Source organism: Oncorhynchus tshawytscha, linkage group LG19, assembly GCF_018296145.1.
Source record: "Oncorhynchus tshawytscha isolate Ot180627B linkage group LG19, Otsh_v2.0, whole genome shotgun sequence".
Taxonomy (NCBI): Eukaryota; Metazoa; Chordata; class Actinopteri; order Salmoniformes; family Salmonidae; genus Oncorhynchus; species Oncorhynchus tshawytscha.
The window spans coordinates 45,900,429-45,922,936 of NC_056447.1; the positions used below are offsets into that span (position 1 = coordinate 45,900,429).

Sequence of the window (22,508 nt, forward strand, 5' to 3'; positions counted from 1 at the left end):
ATGCAAAGTTCTGTAAATGGCCAAATAGGCATACAGCAGCTTTTTGAATGATATTGTCAACACACGTGGGGTGATTGACTGTTATCCCTGTGTGTGTATCTAAGTCTTAAACACTGCTCAATCTTACAGTGCAGAAGAAGAATTATGTTGTAGCCTCAACATGCAGTGTTTTTACCTCAGGCTAGATAGAGCTCCTCTTTGGAACAATCTGCAAGTGTGAGCAGCAAGGATGCCTACAGCAAATGCTTGTGTTTTAAAAGACTTAAACCATTGGGAAGATGCTCTTTTACAGAAAAACCACATGAATGTCATTCCATTACAGAAAAATGATGCAGACTTTAAGGCACAGCAGAAAGATCCATATAGGTTGTGAGTGCAAATCCCAGGTGGGGATTATTAGGGATTATTGAAAAGTCAGTACTAAATCATCAGGTCAAATGGAATCATACTATCATTGATTAAAGATGTTTTACACTATTTTAGCTGAACAGCATAACACTTAACTTGAAACTTCCATATAATTGAATTTCCTTATTTGTTGATCTGAAGTTTTCACATGTGAAAAAATAAAGAGAGACGTGAAGTCAGTTGTTCACATGTATTACATTTAGAGTTCCCATGTGCAACTTGAAATACTTTCCCCGGGTCATTATGCTACTGATACTGTGGCAGTCTGGTAGTGAATAAAGATGCTTTTTAAAGGGAACTATATGGAGTTGTATAGGGAGTTTCTTGCCTCCAGCCGCACTTCAGTTACATGGTTTTAGTATAAATCAAGACTGAAATAGGTGCTGTTTTCTCAAACATTGCAGTGCATATTACCAACTATTTGTTTCCCTGTTTCTGTTTACCCTGTTTCTGGTTACATGTGATCTTATGTGACGTTATTGTGATAACATGTGACAACATGTAAAAGCAACATGTGATAACATGAAACTACACATGTGAAAACACGATCTGATATGAAGTAAAAGTTACAACATGGGGTTGCAAAATTTCAACATGGGATACCGTACCATGAAAATACAAATTTGAGCATGTGAAAATATGATCTCATGTCAAATAAATGTGACAACAAAAATTGCAAAATTTCAACAAAGTTTCACATGCGAAAATCAAACTGTCATATGTGAAATAGCATTCACATGTGAAAAACCTTTAATAAAAACACATTATTCTCCTCACATGTGAAAGGGTGGTGGGTGTTAACAGGTGAACTCTATGGTTTCACATGTGAACAACTGACCTCACATGTCTCTTTTCTTTTACATGTGAACATTTCAGCTCAACAGCTTTTTCCCATTTTTTGTTGTTGTAAGGGAATGAAATGATATGGGACATTCAAAGTAAGTGGTTCCCTGTTCAGCTATATCTGTGTAATATTCTGAAAATATGATTCCATTTGACCTGATCACTTAGTACAGGCTGTTACAATATGACCCCACCTTGGATTTGAACTCAAAACTTGTGGACTTGGGGAATGCTGCTCGCATTTCACTACACATTGATTACCTACAGTATAATACATCTTTGCACTTAGTAAAAGAGTGCCATCTCCATTGCCATTTTACTTATCAGTTAATCTAACTATTCTCTCATCATTGATTTCTATTACTTATTTCATCATTTTGAGGGTTTTCTGTATATTTGTCTATTGTTGGTGGGGCATATTATTCTGTTTCCATGTTATTCCTGAATCACTATGATAAATATAATCATTTTTTTGAGTGTATTTTTTTTTTTAAAGGCTGAGATTTACTTAAGTCCAAAGTGTAGGAATACAGGTGAAATCTGTCATTGACACAGACATGGTAGACAAAGATTGGAATGCCGTGAATCAATAGGTTTTGAGTCCAAATCCCAGGTGAGGACATGCTAAATAATAATTACTGTGTAAATAAACATACACAATGTAATTGTGTGTCAAATATTTAAGTTGTGACCACTGTATGTTAAAAGTGCTGTTTGAGTCTGTATCTTAATGAGTCCTGTGAAATTGTGAAAAATATTCACGTGAAAATTTGAATCCACATGTGAAAGGTTATGTAATCATGTGAAATATCATAACATGTGAAGTGTTCCAAAATCACATGTTTTAATATGATTTCACATGTGAAATCATGTGGTTTTTCCGTGAGCAAAATGCATTTTTATATACACTAAAGTGGCTCCGTGTTCTGGGTTATTTTGCCTGTAGGCTTATTTGCACAATGTAGGCTAACATCAAGTTCTCTCTAAGGTCAAAAAAAAAAATAAGATCAAAGTCACATGACAACAAAGAGAGACTGATTCACAAACTAAAACCACACAAACAAAGAAGCAATACAAGAAGGCTAGCAGATTGGATTATACAAATGTTTAATGTGCACAGCGTGATGTGAGATTGTACAGTAAAAGCAAGGGAAGGAAAAATTCAATTTGAATATAAAAATACATATGACCTTTTCATCAAGTCAAAAAACAAATTAAATCAAGCAACGTGCTAATATTTACCATCTTCACAGACAGCAGGTAGACAAAAGCTGAAAGAGTCAAAGGAGACATCCCAAAATTGCACCATATTTCTTAGTGCACTACCTTAAAACAGGTCCCATACTGCGCTTCGGTTAAAAGTAGTGCACTATATAGGAAATAGGGTGCCATTTGGGATGCAGACAAAGTGAGATTCATGTCAGTATAGAACAAAAACATGCTCCCATTCGTTGTCAAACAGCAGTGGTCTCAGGGGAGGGAGACCGGTTAGCTGATTGTCCTTGTTTGGTGGTGTATGTCCACAGCCAACAAGCAGAACGCTACACCAGACCAAACTAGTCAACCAGGGACTTAACTCATCCAAACTCATTTGGGGAAAAAACAAAATAGATTATATATGACAATGCTACTCAACTTGTGCATACATTGGGCAAGGCTAGCATAAAACAACAAAATTGAAACAAAGCTTAAAACAAAAGTTCTTCATCTTCAGAAGGTGTAGGAATTAGAAGCTATGGTTATTTAGCTACAGCTACCACAATGTGTATCAACATACAAGGTTCAATCCTGCTGTCCATTTTAGAAGAGAAGAGACCTCAATGGTATAAAAAAGGTGTGAATGTATTAAAACAAAGATCAAGTGATATTTCTCCCGAGATTCAAATTCAAACTTAAAAACATTCTCGGTCACATAGAAACAATATGAAAACTCTATTTAAGACCTGGTTGTTGTCATGGAATTTAGTCTCTCTGGCTTGTAGTAGAACTGGAGCTGAATGTTGATGGAGAGAGTGATTATGATGTCATGATGTGGCACTGGGCTGAGGGCAGGGCAGGCTCTGTGAGTGAGGTTGTCCTATAGCTGTGTGTCTGTCTGGGCGTATAGACTGACAGCAGTGTGTTCGTTGGCTCGGTGGCTTTGTGGTGGGGTGGCGGTGGCGGTGCATGCAGAAACAAGGGCAGGTTCAGTGTTTCAGACTGGGAGGCAGGGCAGGCATGGGGGAGGGGGGTGTGAGAGGGGGTCAGTGGGGGTAGGGGGGCTGAGGGGAGTTGATAAGGTTTTGGGTATAGGATTTTGTGCTGTGTCAGGTGGGATTTGTCTCTCAAAACAGCGCAGCGGGACAGGCACAGGGATATCCCCCCCTCTCTCCCTCCACCCCACCCAAACCATCCCCCTCCCAAAAAACAGGCCCCAAACACACAAACCCAGCAGAGTGGACACCAACATCCATTATATGAGCCTATCAATCAATTAATTAACTTACCAGTCATTCAATCAATACCCCCTATTAAACAAGCTATAATCAGAGAGGGTCACACAACATTTTGGAACAATGGAAGGAATGGATGGGGGGGGCTAGCGTGATGCTCTTGCAGTGATAAACAACACTAACAAATACAGAATAAAAAAATAAAATAAAAACAAACAGAAAAACAAAGAGCCCAAGGAATGACACTCAATGTAATCCTGTGCCCCTGTTGGTTAAACCAGCACTGGAGAGAGAAACCATTGTTGTCTAGGAAGAAAGAGAAGCGGGGCCAGATGTTCTCTATTACTTGGTCCCCTTACCTCCAACATCCCTACCACAGCACTGGAAATGTCTCACCTCTTCTTTTAGTAGAAGTTGTTCCCTCTCTTTTTTTTTCTTCTGGTGACTTCTCCCCCCTTTCAATCTGTGTTAGTTATGGTTTCCACAACTCCCCTCCTTATTCCCTTCCTCCCTTCCTCTTCCTCTTCTTCCTCACTTCCTCGTCTTTTCTATACCCCCTTGGTGGTGCTGATGCGGATGCTGCTGAAGCACTTGCCCATGGCTTCGAACAGCGGGTCGCAGAATGTGTGGACGCAAATGGAGTAGACGCGGCTGACACAGTGGATCTCGATCAGATAGCTCTTGACACAGGGCACCACCGCCCAGATGTGAATAAAGGACAGGATGGCGAAGAAGATGCCCCAGACCAGCGCCAGTGGGATGCCCACCAGGGCAGTGAGGAGACGGTAGCACCAGTACTTGGTCACTGTGAAGGTGGTGAAGCTAGCCTTCCACACGCCGTCGAAGCTGTACGTGCCTGCAGGCTCTGCAATCACATCCTCAAAGTCCACCTGACAGGAGAGAAGAGTAATTGTTAAAATCAAGGAATCAGCAATGATTCAATTAGACAGTCACTCTCAAAGCAAAAAACTGATGAACAAGATTTTAAAAAATGAAAACAGATGTTGCCCTCCCATACATTTGTGCCCCTGTTCTGAAGTTACACAAGTACTAGAAATATTACAAGAGATGTATGTCTCCTCATAGTGACTGGTACGAGCAGTCAAACCAGGTCAAACTACCCTCCCTCCCACCCTCCTACCCCACCCTTCACAAAACATTTTGTGATTGCTACACATGCTGTATGAGGCCCTCCTACTCTCTCTACCCTCTTAAACCATCTCTTCACATTCCTGACAGACACTGATACACAAGACAGAGACACATACTGTAGAAGTGTCTGAATCAGAGGGCAAATAGCCAGCACCCTATTCCCAAGATAGTGCAATACTTTTGGTCAGAGCCATCGACCTATTCCCAAGTACTGGTTTTGGTCAGAACCAGCCAGCACCCTGTTCCAATTCAATATAGGAAATATGGTGACATTTCAGACACTGCACGGTTCAGTTTACAAGACCCCTCTCTACCCTGGAGTTCTCTCTAATACAGTTCAGTTTACAAGGCCCGTCTCTACCCTGGAGTTCTCTCTAATACAGTTCAGTTAACAAGGCCCGTCTCTACCCTGGAGTTCTCTCTAATACAGTTCAATTTACAAGGCCCGTTTCTACCCTGGAGTTCTCTCTAATACAGTTCAATTTACAAGGCCCGTTTCTACCCTGGCGTTCTCTCTAATACAGTTCAGTTTACAAGGCCCGTCTCTACCCTGGAGTTCTCTCTAATACAGTTCAGTTAACAAGGCCTGTCTCTACCCTGGAGTTCTCTCTAATACAGTTCAATTTACAAGGCCCGTCTCTACCCTGGAGTTCTCTCTAATACAGTTCAGTTTACAAGGCCCGTCTCTACCCTGGAGTTCTCTCTAATACAGTTCAGTTTACAAGGCCCGTCTCTACCCTGGAGTTCTCTCTAATACAGTTCAGTTTACAAGGCCCGTCTCTACCCTGGAGTTCTCTCTAATACAGTTCAGTTTACAAGGCCCGTCTCTACCCTGGAGTTCTCTCTAATACAGTTCAGTTTACAAGGCCCGTCTCTACCCTGGAGTTCTCTCTAATACAGTTCAGTTTACAAGGCCCGTCTCTACCCTGGAGTTCTCTCTAATACAGTTCAGTTTACAAGGCCCGTCTCTACCCTGGAGTTCTCTCTAATACAGTTCAGTTTACAAGGCCCGTCTCTACCCTGGAGTTCTCTCTAATGCAGTTCAGTTTACAAGGCCCGTCTCTACCCTGGAGTTCTCTCTAATACAGTTCAGTTTACAAGGCCCGTCTCTACCCTGGAGTTCTCTCTAATACAGTTCAGTTTACAAGGCCCGTCTCTACCCTGGAGTTCTCTCTAATACAGTTCAGTTTACAAGGCCCGTCTCTACCCTGGAGTTCTCTCTAATACAGTTCAGTTTACAAGGCCCGTCTCTACCCTGGAGTTCTCTCTAATACAGTTCAGTTTACAAGGCCCGTCTCTACCCTGGAGTTCTCTCTAATACAGTTCAGTTTACAAGGCCCGTCTCTACCCTGGAGTTCTCTCTAATACAGTTCAGTTTACAAGGCCCGTCTCTACCCTGGAGTTCTCTCTAATACAGTTCAATTTACAAGGCCCGTCTCTACCCTGGAGTTCTCTCTAATACAGTTCAGTTTACAAGGCCCGTCTCTACCCTGGAGTTCTCTCTAATACAGTTCAGTTTACAAGGCCCGTCTCTACCCTGGAGTTCTCTCTAATGCAGTTCAGTTTATATTCACCACCTAAGAGCATCCAAGATCCTGTATTAAAGTCCTCCCAGCTACAGTATATGTGGAGGTCTCTAGTACCTACATGTAATAAAGAGAAGCCGGATGGGCCCCAGTGAGGTAAACCATGACATTTATTTATTTTTAGTGTAAACAGACTTCTCAGGCGATCGATGGGTTTGCGACGTGCCTCTCAAGTACCCATGACCTCATACACGTTTTAGTGCAGATTGTAAAGTGGAAAAACACACATGCGTGCTCTCTCTCCTTTCTATCTTTTTCCCACTCTCTCTCTCATACTACCACTCGCACTACCCCTCTCTCGTTCTCTCTCTCTTTCTCCTTTACTCTCTTCTTTGCTACCAAGCCCATGATACAGCAAATATTTATTTTACAGTTACTTATTGCGTGTGTGTTTTGTCTGCGAGAGACGTGTCGCTGTCAGAGGGTTTAACATCACCTGTGACCAGTGCATTTTCAAGTAAAAATGCATTTTCAATATCAAAATAGGTCTTTGTTCATTTTATTCAGTAGCCAATCCTTCCAGCACGGTGTACACAGGGGACTTGCTAAACTAAACAGGCTAAACTTATAGGATAAAATAACAGTTGGTGGTGAAGCTCTTTAATATAAATCTCATCGTTCTTTACGCTGCAAAACCCAGCAACATCCATTTCATTTTCCAGAGCCATACATCTTGAGTACTGTATTGTACAGAGCCATACATCTTGAGTACTGTATTGTACAGAGCCATACATCTTGAGTACTGTATTGTACAGAGCCATACATCTTGAGTACTGTATTGTACAGAGCCATACATCTTGAGTACTGTATTGTACAGAGCCATACATCTTGAGTACTGTATTGTACAGAGCCATACATCTTGAGTACTGTATTGTACAGAGCCATACATCTTGAGTACTGTATTGTACAGAGCCATACATCTTGAGTACTGTATTGTACAGAGCCTTTGGAAAGTGTTCAGACCCCTTAACTTTTTCCACATTTTCTTACGTTACAGCCTTATTCTAAAATGGATGAAATAAAATACATTTCTCAGCAATCTACACACATTACCCCATAATGACAAAGCAAAAACAGGTTTTCTAGAAATGTTGGCAAATTTATTACAAATAAAAAACAGAAATACCTTATTTACATAAGTATTCAGACCCTCTGCTAGTGCATCCTTTTACCATTGATCATCCTTGAGATGTTTCTACAAATTGATTGGAGTCCACCTGTGGTAAAATAAATTGATTGGACATGATTTGGAAAGGCACACACCTGTTTATATAAGGTCCCACAGTTGACAGGGCATGTCAGAGCAAAAACAAAGCCATGAGGTCGAAGGAATTGTCCGTTGAGCTCCAAGACATAATTGTGTCGAGGCACAGATCTGGGGAAGGGTACCAAAAACATTCTGGAAGAAGTTGGAAGAAGTAAATGGGAGAAGCTTGTAACCACCAAGACTCTTCCTAGAGCTGTCCGTCTGGCCAAACTGAGCAATTGGGGGAGAAGGGTCTTGGTCAGGGAGGTGATCAAGAACCTGATGATCATTCTGGCAGAGCTCTGGTTCCTCTGTGGAGATGGGAGAACCTTCCAGAAGGACAACCATCTCTGCAGCACTCCACCAATCAGGCCTTTATGGTAGAGTGACCAGATGGAAGCCACTCCTCAGTAAAAGACACATGACAGCTCGCTTGGAGTTTGCCAAAAGTCACGTAAAGACTCTCAGACCATGAGAAACAAGATTCTCTGGTCTGATGAAACCAAGATTGAACTCTTTCGCCTAAAAGCCAGTCTTCACGTTAGGAGGAAACCTGGCACCATCCCTACAATGAACCATGCTGGTGGCAGCATTATGCTGTGGGGGTGTTTTTCAGCGGCAGGGACTGGGAGACTAGTCAGGATTGAGGCAAAGATGAAGTACAACGAGATCCTTGATGAAAACCTGCTCCAGAGCACTCAGGACCTCAGACTGGGGCAAAGGTTCACCTTCCAACAGGACAACAATCCTAAGCACACAGCCAAGACAACGCAGGAGTGGCTTCGGGGACAAGTCTCAATGTCCTTGAGTGGCCCAGCCAGAGCCCGGACTTGAACCCGATCAAACATCTCTGGAGAGACCTGAAAATAGCTGTGCGTCCATCATGACAGAGAAAAGTACAGTCACAGCTTGAGAGGATCTGACGAATATGAGAAACTCCTCAAATACAGGTGTGCCAAGCTTGTAGCGTCATACCCAAGAAGACTCGAGGATGTAATCGCTACAAAAGGTGCTTCAAGAAAGTACTGAGTAAAGGGTCTAAATAGTTTTGTAAATGTGATATTTCAGTTTTTATATTTAATACATTTGCAAAAAGAAAAGAAAATAACTGTTTTTGCTTTGTCATTATGGGTATTGTGTGTAGATTGATGAGTAAAAACTCCCAGATTTAATCAATTTTAGAATAAGGCAGTAACCTAACAAAATGTGGAAAAAGTCAAGGGGTCTGAATACTTTCCGAAGGCACTGTCGGCTCACAGACACAGCTTCCATCACTTCGATGGAGAATAAATGAGAGGTCTGTGTAGAATGGTTCTGATGAGGGCTGCCAGCAGCTGAAATGTAACCTTTTCAAAAATTCACTACAAACTACAAAGCTTTTAAATTGTAAATGAGAGTGCCTATGTTTTTCTAAAGCCCAGTTTAGAAAAACATAAATATAAGATAAGATCCCATTTTTTTCAGGCAGTTGTTATAACTTTGCTATGGATGATTGAACTATAGTGGACAGAGAAGAACATTCTTCATTAGAAACACCCCTAGGTAATATGGAGGGAAGTACATTATTTCTTTTTTCTTAATTTATTGGTGGGCAAGTCATGTTTGGCTAGATAGATACAATGTCTCAGCACCTATCACCCCTTTAGGGATTTGGCATACAGTACAACAAACTAGTTCTCAGGGACAACATGTGAGCAGTCTGGTTGGCTGAAATCTGGAGAGAGACCTGTAATATATTTTTCCATTCTGTCCCTAGAGTGCTGAATGCCTCAGTTCAGTGTTTCCTCCACCATTGTGTAAGTAGGGCAGTCCATCCCTACTTAGCTCTGCTTGCCCCCACCTAAAAGAAATAATTTGGCTTCAATTGATTTCAACTGAAATTGTTGCTGAATAAATTAGCCCTGAATGTTGATTTTGGGCCTTTGTTTACACCCCGCCTGGACAATCTAAGGAAAACACTGCCTCAGCTTGTCCATTAAGCCTGAATGTCTTCATTTCCCAATATAATGTACCTCCTGCCTCCCTCAGGGAGTCCCGGCATTCTTGAGAGTTTGGCAGGGAGATGTTAACTAGCGGCTGGTTAGCGAGCCGATCGCTGCTGTCTGCATTGCACAGTGTGGCCGTGGGTATGTCTGCTCAGCTTAGATTCAGCCCCATCGGGGTTTAACAGAAGGCTGCCTGGCCATAGGCTATATAAAGAACCAGCCTTTATGAGAGGAAAATATTCTATTCCCAGGGCAAACTCTCCAAACTCTGCATGGATTTCATTGATGGTGATTATTTCATGTGGCCGGTTGAGGGAGTTCAGCTGCCGAAATTCCAACTATAAGATCTACTGGTCCACATGGTTCTGCAGAAGGAGAGAGAGTAGTGTGTGTGTGTGTGTGTGTGTGTGTGTGTGTGTGTGTGTGTGTGTGTGTGTGTGTGTGTGTGTGTGTGTGTGTGTGTGTGTGTGTGTGTGTGTGTGTGTGTGTGTGTGTGTTCTGCATAATAGCAGCATAGTTAGGGCATCCCAAACACACACCTCCATTGACGACATTTAGAACTCCAAACCTCTATAGCCTGGGAGGAAACATGTGATTTCAGATGATTACACTAGCGGTCTGTAGATTTGATTAAAAGAGCAGAATCATAAGGCTGTATTCTATTCTGAGCATACTGGAGAGTCTGACTCACTGTCACAATGGGTTGGTAGGAAGCCAGAGAATGAGACAGAGAGAGAGAGTGTAATGTTCACTGTTCATTTTTTATTTTTTTTTATTGTTTATTTCACTCTTGTTTATTATCTATTTGACTTACATAAATATATGTTTCTCATGCCCAATAAACCCATTTGAATTGAGAAAGGGGGAGAGAGAGAGAGAGATAGAGAGAGAGAGAGGATTACTGCAAGACAGGTAAAACATTTTTTTTTTTACAATTATCTCTACTTTTATCTAAATTGTGTGGGTTGGGTTCCCTGTTACCATTAACATACAATATTATATTTTTATATGAACAAACTTATTGAAATGAAATGGAGAAACTGCACACAAGGAGGGAGACTAGGAGACAAGGGTGAGAGCTTATTGTTTATTTCACTTTTGTATATTCACTTCACTTGCTTTGGCAATGTTAATAACATATGTTTCCCATGCCAATAAAGCCCCCTGAATTGAATTGAATTGGGAGAATGTGGTCATTGCTCCCTAGTTGACGCATCCCTGTGAATTGCAGAGAGGGAGGGAGAGAGACAAAGGGGGGTATAGGACAGAGCAGTGGGAGGGGGAGGAGAGGGGAGAGAGAGGGAGATCCCTTTGGCCTGCCTGCTGCTGCAGCTACTTGGGTGTTTCCCAGTTTTATGAAGGCAAAGTTCACTACTTCAAACGGCTGACCCTCTCCCAGTGGTAACTGACTCTTTACAGATGAAACAATAACCCAGCTGGACATGAGGATAGACGGACAGTTTATGTCCCAAGTGGCACCGTATTTCCTATGTAGTGCACTACTTTTGAACAGGCACATGATGCCATTTGGGACACAACCTCTGACTGTGTCACCTGAGCCTTTCTGTTCCCACCAACGCATGACAGGTCGTTTTCACAAGTACCACAGTAACGTCAGCGAGGGTTTCTCTCAACAAATTCATAGTTTACATAAACACAAAATGGGCACAGTGTGGTTGGAGTCTACTTTGGAAATAAGTTTGCTCTGCAATAACGCACTCACTGAATATGAGGCACGTGTAACTATAAAACAAGGACTGTAAGAACATTTTTGTTAAAACAACAGAAAATTCGTGATGTTTCCTCCATTCCAAAACTGGAGCAAGGATGTTCAACTAAAGACTACAGCCGCACCAGCAAAATAGGCAAGAGACGCTGCTGCGTACGCATCACATTTACGCATGTGTTGAGGCCTTCACAAACCTAATCTGATCTATGTAAACCATTGTAAACTGGGGTCATGAATCCGAAAAACTCATAGTATAGTCTACACACGAGAATGCCATGCGATCCACCAACCACTACTTTGGTACGCGCGCAGCTTACTGTGCGTATTTAGCAGCTCCTAGCCTGCCCAGTAATCGTGCGAGTGACAATTTCCAGTCTTCCTGGGTATATTATAATGGGAACATTCATAATATAATGTGTCCAAGTACAAAACCAACTCACATGCAATATTGGAACTGAACTAGTTTTAGTCTAAACCACGATTTGATAAAAAAAAAAACAGTATAATAGTATCATACCAGTCTAATAAATAAAGTAAATTAAAGGATCCAAAGTGAAATCTTACTAGGCGAAAAAATCCATGAACAATTATTTCCCTTCATGGGTAAATATACCGTCTACGGACTCACCTTTACAACGTCGTCGTTTATGTGCTTGGGGTCCCGGTTCACCAGGTCGATCTCTTTTGTATGGACATCCTGCATCGTCTTCATCCCGCTCATACTGTCATTATCCATGTCTTTGTTATTAGGTTTATAAATGTTCCCTTGTTTTCTGATGAACGGCGAGTGCAGAAATTCCTGTGGGTCCGGAGGTGAAGAAGAGAAGCGTTATAAATTTATAAGTTAGTGGAGAGACGGACAGAGAGGCAGAGAAGGTCGACTTGACCGGAGCGCACCAGAGTTAGCAGCCTGTCCCAGCCTGAGATGGTTTTAAAAGAGTAGCACCACACCCCTCAATAGCAGAGATCCGTTTCTCACCGCAAGGGGTCATCTCCAAGCGCTCACACAATGCGTGCGTAAAGATCGTTCGGCTGGCCATTCTCTTTAAACGCAGAACCTTTCTCACATAAGGCATCAAAAGCGTATTTTCACTAATGTAAACAGTCATCAACTTTTAATGGAAATTGCATTTGCGATTGACTTAGTCTAATATAATTAACGATCTAACCAAAACTTTGACAGACATCTAAGTGCGCACAAAATGTGTGTTTCAAGTAGATTAAAAATGAAATAACGTACAGAATCTTAGAAGCGTAGGCTAGTTAATAAATAACTGTAAATATATCATGCCCGTGCTAATGGAGACGAGAGGGGCATGCACATTTGCCCAGTAGGAGTGGGAGTAACGTTCACAACTAGGTGCCAAAAAAGATTGGCAACTAGCGCTTTGGAGTTAAAAATGTTCCAGTTTCCCAATCTTCCAAGGGCATGTTCGATAAATGTCACAATGAGAACGAGCCAGAGAAAATGTGTTGCTCACAGATTATTCAATATCCATAATAAAAGTATAAATACAGTAAAAATAAAAACTGTAAAATAAAAAGTTGGATTGTGACAGGATACAGAGTCCAAAAGAAAACCTTACCTCGTCAGTTTCGCCGTCCTTGAGTCCGCCAGTCATGCTGTCCCGCGCCTGAAGTGCTAACACACCCGTTTGTTGTTGAAGCAAGACCGTGTCAGCTTAACAGAGGGAGCAAATCAACAGAAGGAGGCGTGGGGACTGTTTGTTAACGACTTGGGGGCTCCTCCGGGGATATTACCAAATCCTATCGCTTATCTTTACGTTGCGCTCATTGAACGCTAAATTCAAGTTAAGGCGCCGGAGAGACCTGAGTGAGAAATCTCGGCGTGCCTCTGCATGGACTTAATGAATGCTCTTCTTATTCATTCAGTAGTCACCTGTTTAGACAAGCAGTGCAGCGGGATGAGAGTGTAACCCGTCATTAACCTACTGCTCAACACATTACGCAGGAGCTAGTGGTGGAGAAACTGACCTGATCTGTTCAACTACTAAGATTATGTTTTCAATTTGGCCTGTGTGTGTACTATGTGTCGTTTCTGCTGGCTGATGTCGTTCCTGAATAAACTGAGAGATTGGTATCCCCCAGCCCTATGCTCTGTCACGATTATGAACCTGTTCTGGTCATGGTGGTCTGTTTACATTCCTTTATCTGATTCTCGGCTCAGGGAAACAACTCAGCTTGGTTTGGAAATGACATCAGTCCCAGAGACATAACAGTCATGTCAGGGGTATTTTCAGCCTGTGTGCTTGTGTGTGTATGTGTGTGAAAGAGTTTATGGGGGTTGTAATTGGTAACCTAGGCTACACAGTACTGTCCCTCTTCATTGCAGAACTCAGTCACTAGAAGTTGACTGTAGCTATTCTCTAGGGAAGAGAACCAGATCAGTGGGAATCTACTGCAGAGTTAGCTAAGGTCTAGACTATGCAACAAGTCTGTGTCCAGCTTTCATGTATTAAAAGGTTCTTTAATGTCCCCGAGGGGAAAACTGTACTGCTGTATGCAAAAAAGGGAGACAGCTGCTTTTTCTTATCAGTCATGTATCAGTGCTATTTGTGCAAGATAGATGGTTCTGGAAAATATGCCTTCTGGCTCCAGATCACACAGTGAGTACCCAAATATAGAAGAAAGAAGACCCCTTCCTCTTGTCTTTGGCATCAGGGAACAGAGAGAAGTAGATGAATACACTTCACATTAGACTGAAGGCCTGTAACCAGGGGGATAACCGTAGGCAGAAGGTACATGTGTTGACCCAGACACGTTGAAGGCTCATAAGTCAAACAACTCATAAATCTGGGGAATTTCGCTGGACGGACGTTGTAGAACCATCATCATCGCAGGATAGAATATTTTTCACATTCTACTGAATCAGTAGAATGTTGTCTGTGTGTAAACCTGCAGATTATCGTTATATAATATTCCTCCAAGTCAGTATTGTGCTGTGTGTAAACCTGTAGGTTATAAACTGAGCCCCAGGTCATGCTCCATAGGCCCACAGGCAGAGGCAGCTCTTCTCCTCTCTATATAGGATTGTGTCTTGTGCAATCAGACCAGCTCAGTTAGTAATTTATGACTTTTCTCTGGCACTGAGACTGAGAAACATTACCCTAGCCCTCCTATCAGTTCTCATTACCTTCTATGACAGACAGACATAGCAATACTCAGAACATTTTAGAAATAAGAATCTTTATTTGTGAAGAAAAGGGTCATTTTTGGTACTTTACACAAATCAAAGAATACTTGTTGAGCAGAATTAGAATCATATCGTTTTCCATTTTTACTACATTGTTTCATCTCATTAAAAAAAACTCCAGCCCAAACTCAACACCGATACAATCCCACCTGCAATTTTCTCTCGGTAGAGAAGAACCAACTCAGCCAAGTACAGACATGGTCTGTGAACTGTCTTGCTTTATAGCCGAATGATTAGAAGTCACTGAGAGAACCTCTGCGCTTGATTGTCCCTTTCTTGCAGTCAAATGACAAACTTGCCCTCTAGTGGCCTCATGGGTGGAATGTTATTAATCATTTTTATAATTTCATAATGAATAAACATACATGTATTTTATAACAGAAAATCCGGTGTTTCTACGTCAAATGATTTTGTTGTTGATATTTTAGTCTTCTGTGATGTATGTAAAGGCTAATAATGGGATACATTCCATGAATGAATACATTCCAACTCTATATCTGACATGGTACAGGTGTCTTTTTTAAGCCCATAACCACATGTGTGAGGTATACCTTTGTTTCAAAGTAGATTTGTTTAAGACTACCAAGAAACACTCAGTGTGACCCTGATTCAGCACACTGCAGTAAAAGGTGAAACAAAGCACAGGGTCTTGTGTGAGTCCTAATATTGATATGAGCTGCGAAAAACTGGTGGCACCATCTGCCAGATATTTCTGTCAGATATCTGTCTGTAGAGATTCTCTCTATAGTTGGGTTTTGAAGTAAAGCATGCACGCTAGCTACTACTAGCTGCTAAAAACAAGCTCAGCAGCACCTACACTCTTAGAAAAAGGGTTCCAAAAGGGTTCTTCGACTGTCCCCATAAGAGCACCCTTTTTGTTTCCAATTATAACCCTTTTGAGTTCCATGTAGAACCCTCTGTGGAAAGGGTTCTACATGGAACACATAAGGGTTCTACCTGGTACCAAAAAGGGTTCTTCCAATGGTTCTCTTATGGGGACAGCTGAAGAACTCTTTTAGGTTCTAGATAGTACATTTTATGTTTTTCTAAGTGTGTAGGCCATGTACCTGACAAGTGTATCAAGGCTTCACTCAATATAATTAACTGGAGTGTATTCACCTCATTATCTTAAGGAACACAAGCAGCAAGTTCTGTCCAGTTTTTTCATGACTTCAATCAAAACATGGACAATCATGAAACATGACAAATGTGCGTGGCCTATAAATAGTAAGTTAGAGAGCCAATACTCGTGTTTTATATTATATTGGACATTTAGTCCACTTCTTGTTTAAATGTATATAACTGTCTTAGGTTTTTACCGTAGGTTTTTTAGGGACGGTTTCCCGGACACAGAAAAGCAAGCATAATGGAGACAAAAAGGAAGCTTAATAGAGAATTTCTAGGCTTAATCTATGATCTATGTCCGGGAAACTGCCCCTTAGTATAAAAGCTAACGCCCAAAAATATATCCAAAGCACTGCGAGTTCAACACAGCAGTAGAAAAATAAGGCTGCTCAAGTATGCAATAAGCTGCATCCCAGAATCTTGGATCTATGTACACTCTATTACAGAAAACATATGAAGGAATTCATTCATTCAATTTCCAGCTGAATTCTCTGCTATATATACATCACATAAAAAGCAGAAACGACACAAATATTACATGTCTGCTGTCAGGGATGGTATGATGCCTTATCGTCAAAAACCATGTTGCCCTGATCTGATCGAATATGATTAAAACAGTTCTTTAGAATCAGAACTATGGAATGACAAGAATTTGTTTTGGTCAAATTCAAAATGGTCCTTTTGGCAGTATACATAAAAACCCTTTATAAAGCTGGACACAATAACTTCTATAAAAATCAAACCTTATTATTAATCTTTTGTGAAATTCCACATGATATAAATGATTGTGTTGGATCATGTTATTACCCAGATGGTGTCATGGTGTTGTCTAAGGGAAGTTTACCCCAATCAACCTTTATGACCACTTATAAACATATCATTACTTTACAGGTAGCCGTTAGCCTTCTTATAAATGATTATATCATAATTCTAGCAGATATTATGGAGTGTTGATGTTGGCTTTATAAAGAGCTTAAATATTTCAACACAAATATGAGTAAAGGATATCTTATTTTTCCACTTAGACGTATGTCAAAAAAGTTAGAGCCTTAAATAAATCCTTTTTAAGTCTCTCTCATCCGACCCACGGCTTTCCCCACTCTGTGCGTCTTCATGACAGGGAAGGAAAGCCCCTATCAGTTGTCTGTGGTCTTGACGTGAACTGATGACAGACACCGGCCCATACTGTGGAATAGGGGGGTGACGAGCATGTCTGTCAGGCTGCTCCAGACCACCTGGATAGAGGGCAGCACCATTAGACAGCTCCGCACCACCGGCATTAGCACCCTGAAGGGAGGAGAAAAGGAAGGACCACAACAACAGGTTCAACTGTGCATCACAAACATGCAGTATTCTTCCAGTGCACATATTGTGTAGTCGTGCATAGCTATTACACATACGTATATGTATTACATTATGAGAAACCTATAACCTTGATTTTAATATCAAGTGCATGAAAAAGCCAAGTTGTGCTTGTTACAGACCGCAGAGTACCTCTTAACATGCATTCAACACACAGCCTTCTTCATCGTCTTAATTTGTCCCTTTGGGATATTCATAATCGTAAACAGTTAATGCAGACTTTCATGAATGCTTGTAGCCTGCAATATGTATTAAGGCTAAGGAGTGTGTTGTTATCAATGTGCCTTTCTCTAGTGCCACTGTGTCTTGTAACACTCAGCCAAACCCCAGCCATCTATTGACCAGACACAGGGTCAACTATTTGCTACAGTTGCCATTCCACCCTCTATTGATTTCTGCCTATGTCACCAACGCCATATTTACATTGCTTATCCGCCATAAAAGCTGTGACAGACAGTGCCGACTTCCTCTTCCTCTACACAATAACTGCGTACCAAATTGCACCCTATTCTCTATATAGTGCACTAATTTTGACCAAAGCACTATGGGCCTTATGGGTGCCATTTGGGATGCATACAATGGCTTTAAGCAGAATAAATTCTGTAGAGAGACTGAGACATTGAGACATGGAGAAATGAGTCCAGAAACTGTAGTAAAGATCAGATGAAAGTTTCTTTGTGACATGCCCACAAAACAATGCCCAAAACAATATGTAGCCTATCTATTCTAGTGGAATGTCCCACTCTCCTCTGAAAATAGGCCTATGGTGCTGCAAGGCAGACTAGAATGCCAACTGTCTGGCAGGGGTTATGGGGGCATTTTTCCACTACTACTGGAACACTGCATTCCTCCTAACTTTTTACACAGTGCCTCACTTTTGGTGTTGTTTCAGCAAGTAGCCAGCCTACTAAGTGGCTCTCAGGCAGTTTGTGAATGTAACAAGTTGCACGATATCCCTACAACTTAAAGGAAAATACCATTCAAAAACCATCTTTTGGTATTTGTTTTCATTCGACCACTGTTGATATAGCAAAACACATCATACTGTGACACTTTCTGTATTTTTTTGTGTTCTATATCTTGACAATTTGATTGTTGACATGCAAAACATTTCTGAACTGTATCAACAGTGGACTAATGAAACAAATACCAAAATATAGTTTTTGAGTGGTATTTTAGGCACCTGTGACCACTGGCACGCAAATAGTACATCATGGAAAATAGGCCTATATACCTGCATATGGAAAGGTTACCAAATGATGACCAAAATCAGGTTAAAACACTTCAAACCCTCCCTATGATGTGAACTAAATAGCTTATGTTAATGTCAATATAGCAGCTTAACTGTGCAAACTGACACGCAGTATATCACCCTCTCTGTCATCAATGGGACAAAACATTTAAGCAGCAAAACAGGCAAAGGAAACATTGGCCCTTGGCCAAGCACCGAAACAACAAGATAGCATGTGATGTTCATACCAAATATGAACACAGCTGAAGACCCCGAAGACAATACCAAGGATAAACGCCATGGGCACAGCAAGGATGGTGGTCAATATTAGGTAGAAGCCATATTTGACCAGTTCGAAGACAGCGTGACTTCCTATCCATACTTTGTCGAAGCTGTGGCTCGAACTGGGCTCTGCTATCACATCGTCAAAACCAACCTGGGGAAGGAGACATCTTGTCAGGAATCATTCATTCATATACCCATCTGTCACCATCTGTCCTGTAAAATCACAAACAAACAATCAGATGTTTCTGAAGTGTCTGATCAGGTAGCCAGGTCTCATAGACTAGATGTAACATAGTAAATGAAAAATCCGAAACACACACACATTAGTATGATATGTTACATTTGGTATGGTTAAATAAGACAGATGGTTACTTAAGGCAAAAACGAAAATTGGGTGTTTGGTTGGGGTGGATGAGTAGGCGTATAATGCAAATGTCTAGCAACACAAAGGTTACAAGCTGGAATCTCATCCTGGACAACTTTTAGCTAATTAGCAACTTTTCAACTACTTACTACTTTTTAGCTACCTTGCAACTACTTAGCATGTTAGTTAAATCTTCCCCTAACCCTAACACTAACCCTAACCTTCACCCTAACCCCTAGTCTATCTAGAAATTGTAACATATCATGTGTTTTTCAGAAAAAAAATCCATTTTGCAAATTCGTAACATATAATATGAATTGTAATCCATAACATATAATAAAAAATGGGTGACGGACATCCACAAATTAACAAATTAATACACAAATTAATACATAGGAAACGTGACATATCATACTAACGTGGGATCTTGAATTTACGTATAGAATAATCCGAAATGCTCTGAGACCAGGTTGGTTCAGGAAATGGATGGATAAGAAAACTCCAAATGAAAACTCACAGCCAATTTATAAACTATACTCATAGGCAAAAGCAATGATTTGTGCAGCTATTACGCATGCACAGCATACAATGTTGTTATTACTTTATTACTTATGGCAAAGTAATAATGACATAATGAAAGTATCGAACTATGGCTTGATATAGGCATATCCACATACTGTAGTTTACTTTGTGAAACCCGAAGCGCACGGTGTGCTGATACACTGATAGGGTAGCTTACCTTTAAGTGCGCATTTATGTCATTGTGATCTCGGTCTGGAATCGCCGCATATACTTTGTCATTTTTCGACAGAATCGGTTCGATTGATCTGTTGAACTCGTCCTCGTCCATGATAATGCTCGTTTCGTAATTCACCTTTTCGAGACCCATTTTCACTTGACAGTCACCGCGGCGTAGAGCTGTCGTTGGTCAGAAGCTGGGAGCGCTCTTTGCATTTAGAACTGTGCCCGTGCAGTGCGCATCTGAAACGGACCCACGCCCCGCGCGGAAAGCAGCGCAATGTGGGGTAGTAGACACAACAAGCAAAAGTCATGTCGCCATGAAATGTTAAACTAGAGGACAAACATTTTTGTCTTTGACACTGTATTTATTTATACATTTGTCTGATTAGAATCGAGTTATCTGAACTAGCCTATATTGAACTAGGCCAATCTTGCAAGATTGTAATGGACATTATTTGTTAATATCTCAATATGTATATCAACTGGACACTGACCACCCTAGAAAAAAACTCATTCCCATTCAGATAAGCATGTGGTGTCTGAGTGCCAAGTCACAAAGAGCTTCAATCATCAGTCTCAATCATCATGGTCTCATTCCTTCACTTCCTCTTGCTCTATTTGTTCCTGTCTCCATCCACTATCACACACTCTCCAAATAAGAGTGATGTGGAGGAGAGAGGAGGAGAGGAGGATGAAACAAGGGAGACCTGCATGTGAGGTTGGGAAATATAAAAAAATACAAACACACACACACACATGGACACACATAGAGGCTATGTTTGAATGTTGTAGTGCTCCCAACCCCCACCCTGGTAGAGAAAAACCCTTTATGGTGTGATGTCTGAGGCAGAGGATTGTGTGTGTGTGTGTGTGTGTGTGTGTGTGTGTGTGTGTGTGTGTGTGTGTGTGTGTGTGTGTGTGTGTGTGTGTGTGTGTGTGTGTGTGTGTGTGTGTGTGTGTGTGTGTGTGTGTGCGTGTATATGTATGTGTGTATGTGTTTGTGGCAGAGAAAAAAACGTTGGGTTACACAGCAACTGAGTAGGCCTACAGAGGCTGTTTACCTGTACAGAAAGCATAAACAAACATTGAGTGCATTTTGTGCAAGTCATCATGATATTCATGCAAATTCATTGCACTGATTGAGTTCAGTGACCTTTTTCTCTGCTGTTTCTGAACATACCTGGGAGCAATTTTAGAATCGCTCTGTCTTCAGATTTTTAAAACCAGGATATACATACAGTGGGAAAGACATCTTGCTGTGATTATTCTCACAGTGACCCAAATGCATTTCTAATGACCACATATACCACACGTGTGTGTGCCTGCATGCATGTATTCAGGGCTGAGCCTAGCCTTTTGCGGGTCCTAAGCAACATTTTGTTGTGGGGCCCTCCCACCTCACGAGCAAAACATTTTAATGGCCCCTCTCTTGACGGTGGACAGAAAAAATAGAAGTTATAGAGTTAATTTCCTGCAATTCTACACATTTTGTAATGGAAGGGGTAGAGGACATGTGGCAGTTTTAAAGCAGGTTTGCTGCAATTCTCCACATTTGCAATTCGGCAGAGAGAAGATTTAGGAGTTTTATAACTCATTTCATGCAATTCTACAAATTTTGCCATGGGGTGGAGAGAAACATTTACAGTTTTACAGCTAATTTCCTGCAATTCTACACAGTGTGCCATGCCTTATGCCATGTTAATATGACCTCTGAGTGAGAGTGAATAACAAATTAATGAGGGCCCCCTAGAAGTCAGGGCCCCTGGGCACGTACCCTATGTGCCCGGTTGGAAATTCAACCATGATTACTACAAGTTTAGATAGCTGGCTAGACAAACTTACCAATCTACAAAGGGTTAGCTAACATGGGCTAATAGAATGACTGTCAGTGACTGACATAACAAGAGATAAACTGCTGATGCACAACCACATTTTGTTTTTTATTCAGGGGCCCCCTAGTGGCCACGGGGCCCTAAGCGATTGCTTATTAGTGATGGGGGGAAAAAATACATACAATTACATATTACATATCGAGATATTATTATTTTGAATATATCGTATCATTTTGATAAAATCGCAATATTATTTTTGTGCTAGTTGGCTGTATCTGCACCACAACTCCAGTATTTTTCCTTCACATCTTGTCCTCCATCATCTTTTTAAACAGGAAGCCAAATTGTTTTCAGTGCTTTTATTTCTATGACTGATTTAAAACTTATTTTCTCATGACTCTTGTCTCTCTGCAGCAGACATATGATGAGCAATATGTTTGGAACATCGAATCACAATATAGTCACAGTATCAAATCGCAATACATATCGTATCGCACCTAAGTACCGTGATAATATCGTATCCTGAGATCCCTGGCCATTCCCAGTCCTATTACTTATGTTGCTTATGCCTGGAACCTGACCAGCATGTATGCATATGTGTGTGTGTGTGACCGTCAACTCTTTTGTCCACCACTTTGCATTTTATTTGTTGATGAACAAGGTCAGTTGGGTGTTCTTGTCTGCAGAGTGGACCTAGTATAAACAACAGGGGCCTTTGTATATAGAAAAAGTAGGTCAGGGCTGTGTGTGTGTGTGTGTGTGTGTGTGTGTGTGTGTGTGTGTGTGTGTGTGTGTGTGTGTGTGTGTGTGTGTGTGTGTGTGTGTGTGACAGCGAGGCAGAAACCCAGTCAGCAAGCGTGGTGCGACAATACAAACCAACAATCCCTAGGATTAAACACACAGGGCTTTTCTGACAGCCAAGCATTCAACAAGGGAGGCCTGGCTGGCTAGTTGGCTGGGATAGGGTCGGATA

The 22,508-nt window shown here is 41.3% G+C and overlaps 2 protein-coding genes across 2 annotated transcripts; both read right to left on the reverse strand.

Moving 5' to 3' along the window:
- Window positions 1-2,341: 2,341 nt before the first annotated feature.
- cav1 (caveolin 1) lies at window positions 2,342-13,243 on the reverse strand. Its single transcript, XM_024380069.2, has 3 exons — window positions 12,968-13,243; window positions 12,010-12,180; window positions 2,342-4,573 (listed from the first exon to the last, which is right to left on the reverse strand). Exons 1-3 carry the CDS (start codon window positions 13,001-13,003, stop codon window positions 4,232-4,234), a joined length of 549 nt encoding a protein of 182 aa, XP_024235837.1. The 5' UTR covers window positions 13,004-13,243; the 3' UTR covers window positions 2,342-4,231.
- A 1,324-nt stretch (window positions 13,244-14,567) lies between these two features.
- On the reverse strand, window positions 14,568-20,152 carry cav2 (caveolin 2). Its single transcript, XM_024380070.2, has 3 exons — window positions 19,702-20,152; window positions 18,562-18,749; window positions 14,568-17,007 (listed from the first exon to the last, which is right to left on the reverse strand). The coding sequence occupies exons 1-3, from the start codon at window positions 19,849-19,851 to the stop codon at window positions 16,857-16,859; spliced, it is 489 nt and encodes a 162-aa protein (XP_024235838.1). The 5' UTR covers window positions 19,852-20,152; the 3' UTR covers window positions 14,568-16,856.
- Between the last annotated feature and the right edge of the window lie 2,356 nt (window positions 20,153-22,508).

Excerpts from the sequence above, each read along its gene's own strand:
- cav1 (XM_024380069.2), bottom strand. The coding sequence starts at position 13,003 with ATGACTGGCGGACTCAAGGACGGCGAAACTGACGAG. Across the intron at positions 12,181-12,967 it reads AGGACGGCGAAACTGACGAG|GAATTTCTGCACTCGCCGTT; the intron begins GTAAGGTTTTCT and ends CCGGACCCACAG. Across the intron at positions 4,574-12,009 it reads TAAACGACGACGTTGTAAAG|GTGGACTTTGAGGATGTGAT; the intron begins GTGAGTCCGTAG and ends CTCTCCTGTCAG.
- cav2 (XM_024380070.2), bottom strand. The coding sequence starts at position 19,851 with ATGGGTCTCGAAAAGGTGAATTACGAAACGAGCATTATCATGGACGAG. Across the intron at positions 18,750-19,701 it reads ACATAAATGCGCACTTAAAG|GTTGGTTTTGACGATGTGAT; the intron begins GTAAGCTACCCT and ends CTCCTTCCCCAG. Across the intron at positions 17,008-18,561 it reads TTCAGCTGTGTTCATATTTG|GGTGCTAATGCCGGTGGTGC; the intron begins GTATGAACATCA and ends TCCTCCCTTCAG.